The sequence below is a fragment of the Gorilla gorilla genome, chromosome 5 (genome assembly GCF_029281585.2).
Source record: "Gorilla gorilla gorilla isolate KB3781 chromosome 5, NHGRI_mGorGor1-v2.1_pri, whole genome shotgun sequence".
Taxonomy (NCBI): Eukaryota; Metazoa; Chordata; class Mammalia; order Primates; family Hominidae; genus Gorilla; species Gorilla gorilla.
This window is the reverse complement of record NC_073229.2, coordinates 111648587-111662438: the sequence shown is the minus strand read 5'-3', so window position 1 is coordinate 111662438 and position 13852 is coordinate 111648587. Positions and strand designations below refer to the sequence as shown.

At 36.9% G+C, this 13852-nt stretch overlaps 1 protein-coding gene across 1 annotated transcript in view; it reads right to left on the bottom strand.

The window, feature by feature from the left end:
* SLC35A1 (solute carrier family 35 member A1) overlaps positions 1-13852 on the bottom strand; it is a 39571-nt gene that overhangs the window by 2516 nt on the left and 23203 nt on the right. The window contains exons 3-7 of the mRNA XM_004044383.5: positions 9093-9252; positions 8455-8607; positions 3366-3432; positions 1199-1375; positions 614-748 (exon numbers count right to left, since the gene is read on the bottom strand). Coding sequence (XP_004044431.1) covers positions 614-748; positions 1199-1375; positions 3366-3432; positions 8455-8607; positions 9093-9252 — 692 coding nt within the window. The remainder of the gene's footprint in view (positions 1-613; positions 749-1198; positions 1376-3365; positions 3433-8454; positions 8608-9092; positions 9253-13852) is intronic.

Genomic DNA, 13852 nt, shown 5'->3' with positions numbered 1-13852 from the left:
GAAAATTATATTAGGACTAACAAAGCAGTGGTACTGGAATGCCAGCTATATTAATGAGTTTTGTATTAATTACATATTGAATGAAACAAAGATACAAAAGACAAAATCTAGATTTTGATTGTTTTCAAAACCGTCTCACACCCAAATCCAAAGCAGTTGGAACGTACAAGCTGAGGGAGGACTAAAAGATGTTTTCTACATTCTTCTAAATAATGAGCCAATATAGTTTAAACTGACTGCTGAAAATAATTTCCTAAAGTCTTTATATGTATTTCCTTGAGTACCTTCTCACATTCATTCAGACACTCAAGTTGTCCTATATACAATACCTAAAAATACAGGGAGGCCTTGACTGCAAAGAAAAGTCCCCTCACTTTCACACAGAACTAGCACCCCTCGTCTTAACCTCTCAGACCACTTAAACAACCAAAGTACTGCTTAGCCACATCCCACACAACTATGAACAGCTGTACTGGTGGAATAAACTGTAGTAACAAAGCTAGGAATTTCTGTAAACAGTATGGCCAACTGCCACTTTTAAATAAGGGATTAAATGAATCAAGGAAATGGGAGGCTCTTCCATGTTAAAAACTCAACACAAACTAAGACATACTTATCTGTAATCCAAACAGCATTACTGAAGCAATGGTGGAAAGGACAATGGCCGCTGCTGCAGAAAAGCCTTTCATGATGTTGTCTGTGTACTTAACCACAACAGAAGTGTAGAGGCCACCAACACTTGCAAGAACTTGTATACAGAAAGAAATAAAATCTTATCACTCAAATAAATGAAACATTACATAATGGTGAGGCAATTTTCATCCCCAGAGATGCCATACTAATTTATCTAGGAAAAGGAAAATACTGTTTTCCTTAGAAGGAGCCATCTGAGAGTTTGTACTAAAATTGAGTGGTAGTTCCTATATAACACTGTTTTTCCAAAACAATGCCCAGAGGGCTATGTGGTCTACCAAATTTTACACATTTTTTGCTAATATGTTAGATATTTTGGGGCATTGCTATCCCAAAGCAATTTTGCCTTCACAATCAAAACTAAGTCAACAAAATGAAAATTATATTCAAACTGGTATTTACAGTATCAAAGGATTAATTTCAAAATGTTATAACAGCTTAAAATGGACATCTAACTTAAAAAAAAAAAGGATCTACTAAGAACCTTTAATTCCTGGATACTTACAGATGACAAACCAGACATAATATGTGTAACCATAGAAAAATCCTTTTTCTTTAATTTCAGCTCCATCTGACAAGTAGACGCCAGCTAATGTCACAATAATCCCTGATAGATACATTTGAATGTTTCTCACCCAAAGAGAAGTATCTGAACTCTTTAAAACTTTTTCAAAATATACTCCTGAAAGAAAATTAGACATGCAAATATTAAAGATTACTATAAATTAACTTAAAATGTCTTTCATTTAGAACAATACCCTAGAGATATATAAAGTATATGATTTGGGGAACAAAACATACTTTACTTAAATGTGCATTTATTATGTAGGTTGTGTGACACATGACATACTGTACATTATAAATTTGTTTTTACAGAGTATATAGAATAATAACTAATTGGTAAGTTTATAACTTACATTTAACAGAAGGCTGTTAAATTAAGACAGTTTCTGCCTTTATTAGAGCAGTAAGACCACAAAAGCTCTCTGTACTACTTAATGCCAGTATATCATTTGCTTTGGTCAGCTGAAAAACTACATTAAGAGTGAATTATCTTAATCACATCCCTGTAATATCTGCCTACTAATGAATACTCCTAATTCTGCAATATAATCTATAATCACCACTAGGAATCTTTTCAGAGTAACAACCAAAATTTAAGTAGAATTTGCTGTGTAAAGCCATTTTCCTTTAAAGCAGGGTTCCACAAGCCAAGTTCATACACAAGGTCAGAAGGATCATGAACTCCCCAACTGGATAATAAATTTTGTGTATATGTGCATTCTTCTGCAGTTGAAGGTCCATAGATTTTTTCAGATACTTCAAAGGAGTACATGATACCCCTCCCCAACAAAAGTCCCCTATCTCTCTGGATTTATGCTTAAAATGAATGCATATTTTACAAAGCCATTAAAGATTTTAGTTATAAATATCATGTTAGAGACTTAGGAACTGCCAATGAAGTACTTATCAACTAAAAAGTCTAACAAAAAACAAGATTATTTTTGATGAGTCTGTGTTGGAATGGGAACATAAAATAGCTATTCTTATTTTCACCTCTGATTTTACCTTCTGCGAGAAGCATTTATCCAGTGCTCAGTTACCCTAAACACAGAGAGATATTAAATCACCCTCCATTTCCTCAATTGTGTATTAAGAGAGTGAACTAATAAAATGTTGGACATAATCATTTAACTGTTCAAAATATTGCAAAAAATCAAATAGTATATTTTTTAGGTAACTCAATTTTTGTTCCCAATTTGTTGGTTTCTAGGACACAATGCTATCAGTAAGTATATTCCTGAATTTATATTTTCCCCTCATATAAAACATCTTATTTACAAGCAGTATTTTACTTCTGTATTCAGCCTGCTTTCCTAGTCAAAAATAGAGTCCTGACTTGAAATAGGTACAAATAAAGATAAATAATAAAGATGTATAGCTATAACTAATATATTCTACTAAAAGCTTCAAGCAGAATATATTAAAAACTAAACTTTCATCTCTGCTGGAACTATTTCTAAAACTTTTTTTATGTTACACTTAATATTCATACTTTCTTATCTTGATGCATTGGAGGAGTGCTTGTCCCTACACATACAACGCCAGACTTCCGTGGATTGTTGATGTTAGTGATTTTGTGTTGTCTTTCCTCCCTGTTTGGTTATTAGCTTTATGTATTATGTTTTCTAAGGTACTCTCGACCCACCTCATGATCCTACTCCACAGCTCCTAACCTGTTAAAGCAGAGAAAGAACTTGAGGTTATAGGGGAAAAAAAGATACTTAGCTGGTAACATTAACAACCTAAAGCAGCAGGATCTGACTTGAGGATAGTGGCAGTTCCAGAAAAAAGGAAAGGGCTTTCTGAAGACTAATTTCCTCCATTTTCAGAAGTCTTTTTTCATTTACTTTTGGGTTTTTGGCCGGACTGGGATGGTCAAGGATAACAGAAGTAGTTAACTGCAAGTATGAATAGGGACTGAGTCTGAGCTTAGTTGAACAATGCTATACATTTACTGGAAAAACAGCTGACATAAATCTAAATATAAGCAAGAAGACAAAGTTTAATGGGAATAAAACTGAGAAAGCAAGATAAACTAGACTGGTGTCTAAAGTTTGATGTTTTCGAAAAATATGACAGAAGAATAAAACAATGCTTTCATGATTTACCTGCAAATCCTGAGCACAATACAGCAATAGCTATAGCGCCAAACCCTAATAATGGATTTTGTTCCACCTGCAATATTAATTATTAAAGTTATTTTTAGTGACTAATAAACAGAGTTCATCCAAGAGTCCAAACAAATAAATACAAAAACCTGTGTTACAGTCTTACTAAAAGTATATTCCACATCAGACACACCTATTCTACAGAATAAGACAACTAAACAAAAAGACCATTCCAGAAATTAACCAGGGCACTTGGCTTAAGTGGAAAATGTGTCCCTCAAATCACAGCCATAGTATATGCTTAATATAATATGTGCCCACTGTTTCCTAATACCAATAAGCACTCTAGCATGAACTTTTGAACAGGCCAAATCAGCATACTACTTAATTTTAATTTCTATTATCACTCTAATTTAAGAGCTTATAGCATCAATCCTGAAAATGATAACAATTTAACTTATTTATTCCTCATCACCTACAGGATAAAGTGCTGCCTCTTAAGACTCCCCAATTTATTGAATTTTTAGTATACCTTCTGTGTACCAGATACATTGTCTATACACACTGCTGTGGTTTGAATGTCCACTTCAAAACACATGTTGAGATTTAATTGCCGTTGTGACAGTATTAAGAGGTGGGCATTTAAGAGATGATTAGGTCATGAAGGCTCTGTCCTCAAGAAGGGATTGATGCCATTACTGAGGGAATGAGTTAGTTATTGAGGGAGCAGGTTTCTGATAAAAAGGGTGAGTTCAGCCCACTTCCCTCTTTGTCACATGGGATCGCTTCTGCCTTCTGCCATAGAATGACCCTCACCAGATGCCAGCACCGTGTTCTGGACTTCCCAGCCTCCGGAACCATGGGCCAAATAAACTTCTGTTTTTTATGAGTTACCCACTCTGTGTATTCTGTTATAGCAGCAGAAAATGGACTAAGATACATACTAAATGAATAAAGAAGATTATAATACACAGCTCTGTTATGTATAGGCAAAATTGACAAGTATATATAACCAAAATAGTGTGGGACCAGTGCTCACAGATCCAAGTATATGGGTCCTAACCCTCTGTTTCACTTTATTTTCTCTTTCTTTTCTAAACTGTCAGGAGCTTTCATCAGTCTTTCCTGAAAGATAAATACTATCTCAACAGTATCACTGAAATTAGAGGGTTGAGATTCATGACTATAATATGACAAGGAAGTATATACCTTGTTCAAAATAAATAAGCCTGATATAAGAAAAGTGCCACTTTATGGTACCTGAGAGAGCAAGCTTGGTCTAAATTGTTTGCATGAAGATAAAAGGAGAAACAGAAGACACCGTAGACCAGTGGTTCTCAAAGTACGGACCCTGGATCAGCAGCAGTGGCACCACTGGGGGTTTGTTAGAAATAAAAACTGTCAGGCTCTACCCCAGACCTACTGAACCATAAACTATGGGAATGGGCCTAGCAATCTGTTTCAACCAACCTTCCAGTTGATTCTGATGTACGCTAAAGTTTGAGAACCACTGCTATAGACTATACATTATTAACAAGGATACTTTCCTAATACAAATTTCAAGACTGGCATAGATAGAATAAAATCATAGTGTGAGATACCACCTATCCCAACATCTGCTGGGAAGCTCAAACAGCTAAAAATAGAGTGCGTGATAAATTCTTGACTTACTTTCCTGCTAGTTGAATGTCTCTACAGTTAGGAAAAATGGTGATGGAAATGGCTTATCTGGACTTGATTCTGACAAGAAGCTGCTGGGTGATGAAGTAGATGTGATGGAAACTTTGGAAGAAAGCAACCATGTGATCTGAGCATGAGCCAAACACAGCACAGTTAAGAGACATGTGCTCCAGTCCTGAATAAATCAAAATTCAAAAATGTAAAACTTCAAGTTAGAATTCCATGTCTCGTGAGAAGACCATTCAAGAGAGATTAAGAGTTACTGAAGAAGGAGGTTCTGGTGAAAAGTAAAAAAAAGAATACATAAGGAAATCAACATGTCTAAATAAGGGCATCTTCACTGAATTCTGATTTTACAAGAACAAAACCGAAGTATAGATCACTAAGAGGAATCTAACCAGGAATTTAAGAATAGTATCAAGAAATCGAAAACTCAGAATAAGTGGAGGCTTGCAAAAATACTGTAAGGCATTAAAGAAAGCTTTTTTTTTTTTTTTTTTGAGACAGGATCTTGTGGTATAATCATGGTTCACTGCAGCCTCAACCTCCTCGGCTCAAGTGATCCTCCCACCTCAGCTTCCCAAGTAGGTGGGACTACAGGCATGCATCACCACATATAGCTAAGTTTTAAATTTTTTTGTAGAGACATGGTCTCACTATATTACCCAGGCTGGTCTTGAACTCCTGGGCTCAAGCAATTCTCCCCGCCTAGACTACCTAGCTAAATAAATTTAAAAGACTATCAAGAAAAGTAGGTGAGTTAGTGTATATAAAGCATTTAGATAATGCTAGTATTTAGTGCAATATAAATGATTGCAGCTGTTATTGTTACATTGATTACCAGCAAAATGTTAGAACAGATTTAGAGATGACTTGTACTTAAAAAGTTTAATGGTCATCAGTGGAAAATAGTGTGACTTCACTAAGTGTGAAACATACCAGATTTCCTTACTGAAAGGACTCCTAATGTTAAGTGATGAGGGGAATTCCACAGAGATAATGTTTGGCAAGAAATGTGACAGACTTGCATATTATTATTATTATTATTGAGACAGAGTCTCGCACTATCACTCGAGCTGGTGTGCAGTGGCGCGATCTTGGCTCACTGCAACCTCAGCCTCCTGAGTAGCTAGGATTACAGGCGCCTGCCACCAAGCCCAGCTAAGTTTTTGTATTTTTAGTACAGATGGGGTTTCACCATGTTAGCCAGGCTGGTCTCGAACTCCTCACCTGGTGATCTGCGACCAGCCGCATAATATTTTTATAAACAACACAGAACTGTAGTGAGGATAAAGGTACAATCCGTAAGTGTGTGAATGCTCATACAGAAAAATGGTAGTTAATTGAACAAAATCAAGCTAGGCCATCAACCAATACCAACTTGCCAGGCATATAGATAAGCCACGTTAGAAACAGATCCTCCAGCCGTAGTCAAGTCTTCAGTTAACTGCAGCCCTAGCCAGTATCTTGACTGCAACCTCCAGCCAGAACCAGCTAGCTAAGGCACCCTGAAATTCCTGACCCATAAAAACTATGAGAGATGATATGTTCAGTAAGCAAGAAAAAGATCAAGCTAGAGAGAATTCTAAAGGTACAGCCACAGAACTCTGGTCCTGTTCTATCTAAAATTTTCATTAAAGACCCAGAAGGCATATTTTTTTTGACTCTGGAAAGTGTAATACCCAAAGGAGAAGCTAATAATGGGTAAGAACTGGAAATAACTCAAGGGGCTGAGCAATGACCCAAAGCTAACAAGAAGAGCTTAATAAATACAAACTCAACCTGCATTCTGGTTTAGAATGAGCCAGAGTTTGAGTTCTAGTGTCAGTGAGAGTCTATTCCAGTCCTGACACTTGGAACCCACTTAACCAGTATTGGAGGAGTGCATGGCAGTGCAGACAGATTGAGGGAACAGTGGGGTGAGAGGGATACAAGATACATTTGAGACAAACTATTTGGGTGACACAGTTACATGTAGTGGTTTATGATCAATTGTAAAATAGATACTTTGCCTGCCCCCCAGAAATTAACAGTCATGTACCACATAATGACATTTCAGTCCATGATGAACCACATATAAAACAGCGGTCCTGTAAGATAAAACTATATTTGTGCCTTTTCTATGTTTAGGTACACTAAACTTACCACTGTGTTACAACTCGCTACAGTATTCAGCACAGTAACATGCTGCAGAAGTTTGTAGCCTAGGAACAATAGGCTATACTGTACAGCCTAGATGTGTAGTAAGTAGTCTATACCATCTAGATTTGTGTAAGTATACTCCATGATGTTTGCACAACAGTGAAATCACCTAATGATGCATCTCTCAGAACCCTGAATTTATATTCTTTGTTAAGCGATGCATGACTGTGTAACAAGTCTCCAGTATTCAGAACAAAGGGGTAATTACCAAACTGCCTCATATTACTTAGACAACATTGGGAGACAGTGGGGTTTTAGGATATATTGAGAAATAATGAGAGATGAATGCATCTAGGAGAAAAATATAAGGAAAATTGTAGGGACAGAAGGCAGGGATCAGGAAGTCTGTCTAGAAACCGTATTATAGAAAGAAACAGTAGGGTTTTAATTGGGGAAGGAGGGGACCTGGAGGGTGGGGATATGATACTGTTCACAAGCACTGTACATCCCAGCCGCCTTCCATTCCTAAGAGAACCATAGTCTGTTTGCTAAAAGAGTAAATATTCAACTGTAGGAAACTCCTGACCTTCACAAAACTATTCACTGGCATCCCATTTCCTGTTTCTCTTTGGGGAAATAACTGATTGAGGCATACAATATAAGAAAAAAAATCATGTATGTATCTTAGCGTTAACTCTTTAAAAATCTGTTATGTACCTTCACATTAACTCTTAAAAACTAAAGATAATTATCAATTATCAGTAAGAACACTCCTTCCCTTGTCATCCCGATCACTGACAGTAGGGAGATGTGCCAAAGACTGACAGCTGAGAGAGAAGATGAAAACTAGATGCAGAAAAACCTTGCCCAGTGTTTCTGAGATGTTTGAAAGAGGTCTAGAAGTTCTAAACATATACAGTATGGAAACTGGCACAGTTGTGGTCACAAGTTAGCTATTAACTAATTTAGGACAAGTTCCTTCACCTCTTTGGGGACTGTCATCCATAAAATGGAGGGGATGGAACACATTATTTCTAAGGTACGTTCCATCTGTAACATATTTTATGCATATTCTCCTCTGAGAAACAACCAATAAGTATTATTATCCCTAATAATATGCTAAAGAAAAAAGGCCTATTTATAAGGCAAAAGTTATTTTAAATCAAAGAAATGTAGTCATGCTGCATGCATCAATGTAACTGAACAGTATAAGACTTAAGGAAGTTTTCTATTTATGGGAAGTTATGGTGTGCATTTTGTTTCTTACCACAACTTTTGTAGCTTGGGCTGGTTTCCACTGTACAAGCGTAACTCCAGCACACAGCATAAAAACTGAAACCCACTGTAATTTGCTGAGTGTCCGGTTTAACATTAAAACAGTGCATAAAGCAGTACACGGAATCTTCAACTGGTAGGTCACCTAAAAAAAAGAGAACGAATTAATAAATTCAGTTAATGTTAGTCTCTGATACAAATATATTATTTCTGGTATCATTGATACAATTATCAATAAAAAATATTTGATAATGGCCAGGCACGGTGGCTCACACCTGTAATCCCAGAACTTTGGGAGGCCGAGGCGGGTGGTGGATCATGAGGTCTGGAGATCAAGACCATCATGACCAACATAGTGAAACCTCATCTCTACTAAAAATACAAAAAATTAGCTGGGTGTGGTGGCATGTGCCTATAGTCCCAGCTACGCGGGAGGCTGAGGCAGGAGAATCGCTTGAACCTGGGTGGCGGAGATTGCAGTGAGCTGAGATCACGTCGCTGCACTCCAGCCTAGACGAAAGAGCGAGACTCCATCTCAAAAAAAAAAATTGATAATATGATAAAGAGTTAATAAAAACTCTTTTTACCATAAAAGATTCTGTGCTTTTCATTATCATTAACTCCACTTACCTGGTACACTGCTGCATCCAGATTGCTAAGAGCTAGGAAAGCCATGTTGTTCTGAACAGCATACACTAACGATGGCACACTTAACTTCAACAGTTCCTTGGGGCTCCCCAAGACATTTTCTCTTAAAGACGCTTTGAATCTACCCAGACTACCAGTTTCTCTTTGAAAACAAAAGGGGGAGATGAGAGGGTGGTAAGGAAGAAAATTAAAGAGTATTATTTTAATAAGACTTCTTTAAACACAGGACAGGCATACTACGCTTGCTGTAATTTAGCAAACTAATAATTTCTAACTAGTTTTAGATTAAAAGAAACATACCAATAATGTATCCTCTTTGAAAAATTATAGTTCTGTTTGGGAAAATATGACAACAACTAGATTTACCACTATCTCTAGTCACAGCTCTGAGATTTTGAGTATATTGAATAACGAGATTAGGAAAAGAAAACTGTTGATATTACCTATAAAAAAATTCATCCCCTGCTACTTTAACTGTATTTCATCAAGTTCACCCTGATTACTTTTTAAATTGATCAGTTTGCATATCCATTTTTATTTTTATATTTATTTTTGAGATGAAGTCTTGTTGTGTCACCCCAGCTGGAGTGCAGTGGCGCTATCTCAGCTCACTGCAACCTCCACCTCCCGTGTTCAAGTGATTCTCCTGCCTCAGCCTCCTGAGTACCTAGGATTACAGGCACCCACCACCACACCACGCTAAATTTTTTGTATTTTTAGTATTGTTGGCCAGGCTGGTTTCAAACTCCTGACCTCAAGTGATCTGCCCGCCTCGACCTCCCAAAGTACTGGGATTACAGGCGTGAGCCACTGCACCTGGCCTATTTTTAAAGTTTTTTTTTAAATTACAATAGATTTAATTGCAAATAAAAAGGCTTTGGTAGTTCATTAAGTGGGTTAGGAAGAGTCAGGTCAGTATTATTTATAAATGAATTTAGTACTTATGAAATATAGTACATAATAAATCCTTATGTAAGAATATTCTCATCATACTTTATATCTGTATAATTCTGTAGCAGATCTGAATAATTTACTAACTCCAACAAAAGTAAACTATATCTCTAATGTACATAAAGTTTACTATTTGACTGCATATTGATTATGCATGCTCTTAACTATTATTTTTGCTATTATTATTTCAGAAGGACGTGGCTAATCTGGCTTGTATTTCCTGTATCATAAATCAGCTCATTGATTTCCTGAAAGTAAAAATAAAGCAATGTTTTATAATAAGCACCAATACCCCAAAAAAGTGCTTTATAATAACGGTCCTAACTGCAGCTCACGATATCCTTAAGAAAACCATAATACTTTGTTGGTGAAATAGCTCTGTTCCAACTCAAAGTTTGATAATCACAATGAGATTCTGTATTTTTGGTTAATATATTAGAATCAACAGTTGTGAGTTGAATTTTTTCATTTTTAAATGCTGCAAATATAATTACCCAAGTTCTGAGAGAAAGCAAAAGTCCATTATATTAAATTGACTAACCTGTGCCTATTTATTTGCTGTAGAACATTCTACCTCCAAGAAAATGCTTAATTAGTAAGACAGGAACTTTGACCTAAGCCACAGAAACAAAAGACATCCTTCTTAGTTACGATCTCTTTGTGTTACCAAATCCAAACCCACACCACAGTGTTAAGTCTATATGCTGAAAAGCAATGCACACAGCCTAGTGGTGGACTACAAACTCTATTTGAAAAGCAAAAGAATACCAAAAATACCACAGATTTTCCACCAAAAAAATCTATGTAGGAGAGTTTTCCAGGTGTCTGAAGACTGGCTCTTTAAACTAATGTTTGCCTTTTTTTTTTAACTGCTTAATGCAAATCTAAGATGCCCCATATACTTTCCTTACATCTTTGTTGTTTTGTTTTTTTGAGATGGAGTCTTTCTCTGTCACCCAACCTGGAGTGCAATGGTGCGATCTCGGCTCACTGCAACCTCCATCTCCCAGGTTCATGGATTCTCCTACCTCAGCCTCCTGAGTAGCTGGGACTACATGCACAGGCCACTACGCCCAGCTTATTTTTGTATTTTTGGTAGAGACGGGGTTTCACCATGTTGGCAGGCTGGTCTCAAACTCCTGACCTTAAGTGATCCTCCTGCCTCAGCCTCCCAAAGTGCTGGAATTACAGACATGAGCCACTGCACCTGGCTAACATCTTAAATAGAGTATAAAGAATAATTTTCAAAATGTTTTCTCCTCAATTATAAAACTGATGAAAAAATTAGAGAAAAAGAGATTAAAATGTAAAATAATCACCTTAATAAGGTGATGTATCAGAGAAGATAACTGAACATTATAATTATCTCTAGTATCATGATAGCATAGATATAAATTTTACAGACTGTATGAAGTGCAAGTTTTAGTGCCCTTCTAAAATGCTGACTCATACACTGATGATGTATGTGTCTTTAAGGTGATACCCAGAAGGAACTGCTGAGAAGTGGCTGTTTGTGCCCATGCTTCACACTCCACCTTCTCCCATATTCATTTATCTCCTGGTGTAAGATTCTTCATGCTAAACCCTCAAAAGCTACAATATAATGGCTATTTATCCTTTCCCTAATCCCCAGCTATAGGCAATGCCACTTTACCTCCACCTGTTAAATATATTATAGCCTTGGTGGGTGTGGTGGCTCACACCTGTATCCCAGCTACTCAGGAGGCTGAGGCAAGAGGATCACTTGAGGCCAGGAGTTGGAGACCAGCCCAAGTAACAGAGGAAAATCCCTTCTCTTAAAAAAAAAAAATTGCCAGGAGTGGTGGCACATGCCTATCATCCCAGCTACGCAGGAGGCTGAGGTGGGAGCATCACTTGAGCCCGGGAGTTTGAAGCTACAGTGAGCTATGATACCACCACTGCACTCCAGCCTGGGTGAAAGAGTAAGATACCATCTCTTTTAAAAAAAAGAAAAAAATAAGACATTAGAAGCCTTCACTGGTAACAAACGACCTTTTGACTCTCCAAAAAACAGGGTTGATTCTCTTTGTCCTGTCAGAATATGGGCTACTTAAGGATCCAACTGCTACTCCAAATAATCACCATACCTGCACCAATAAAGGCTGCTGTGGTCCCTTTTCTCTCCGCTCTTTTCTTTCTTATCACTTCTCCCTCACTTTTCACATAAAAAGAAGGGCTTATGAAACAAATTAGCAGCCAATCTGAGTACTCCTTTCCTTCAGTGGAGCAAAAAGTAAAGTACAGTGTGTCAGGATTAACCTTCAGATCTGTCTCTTTTGGCCATATCCTTTTTGTTGGATGCTTAGGAGCTATTTTTTCATGGTCAGGATGGCCAAGGTATCTTTTTCTGGTTCCTTCTCTAATGTAGACATTAGAGAAACCAAGGTATACCAGAATGTTAATTGCTGGAAAGTGCAAATATCACTGTAGTACCAAAGATTATAGCAATGTTACATAAGATATTTTGAAATAAGTTACCAAAAAAAAAAAAGCAGAGGATGCTAAAAGAACTAGTAAAAGAGAATAACAGAAAAGTATCAGAAAGTAGACAGAGGAGATTTAGGAGGTATTGGAAAGAATATGTGGGAATCTCACCACACAGAAAGTTTTAAAGAAGAGGGTAAATAATTTCAGTATTAATCAGGTTAAATCCTGCTTAAGTTAATGTGTTTATTAAGAATACAGCTCTTAATCTTATATTTAGCTTTACTCACTGAAGTTACATAAAAGTAACAAGAGCAATATATCTGCTAGAAAACACTAGTAATCATCATTTTGTTTTACTATGAAAGAGATAGAAACAAATGATCAGTCCTAAATATACTGTAATATATTGTAAAAAGGTTACTTTTTCTTCCACTTTCCTGAACTTATATTTTCTGTTTTGGTATTTTTTTTTTTTGGAGATGGGAGTCTAGCCGTGTCACCCAGGCTGGAGTGCAGTGGTGTGATCTCGGCTCACTGCAACCTCCACCTCCTGGGTTCAAGCAATTCTCCTGCTTCAGCCTCCCAAGTAAGTGGGAGTACAGGTGCACACCACCACGCCTGGCTAATTTTTTGTATTTTTAGTAGAGATGGGGTTTTTCATCATGTTGGCCAGGCTGGTCTTGAACTCCTGATCAAGTGATCCACCCACCTCGGCCTCCCAAAGTGCTGGATTACAGGCGTAAGCCACCACGCCTGGCCCTCAACTTATTTTCTTAGAAATCAAATCACAAGCACCTTAATGAGCACCTCTGTTAAAAACAAATTTATTAATTATATAAATGACACTGCTAGCTAGGACAAAAGAGCATATATAATCAAAAACATATTAAATTTCTTTTTAGATATAGTCTTCCTTGTTAAATTTTCTATTTGAACAATTCTTTTTATTTTTATCATTGGAATAGACCCTGTGCAACCTTTGGTTACCTGAAGAAATTCTGAAGCTCCATGTTGACTGCAGAGAGATTCTGCTGCTGCCTCTCCCGCTAAATTTCCTGTCAACCAGCTGAAAGCATTCTTTCTGACCTATATTTGGTCAAAAGTAGGCCTCATTCTTCCAGCTACTGATCTAACAAGAACTACTAGGTGGCATAAAATCCTTGGCTAGGTTACCAAGTCACTGTGCAAAATGGAACACAGCAGAAGTTACTCATGAGCTTAAGAAAGTTAAATTTTGTTTATAAATTTCTTATCATCTACAAAGTTAAGTATAATTAACTCACTTAAAAAGACTTTAATTGGCCAGGCACGGTGGCTCATGCCTCTAATCCCAGCACTCTGGG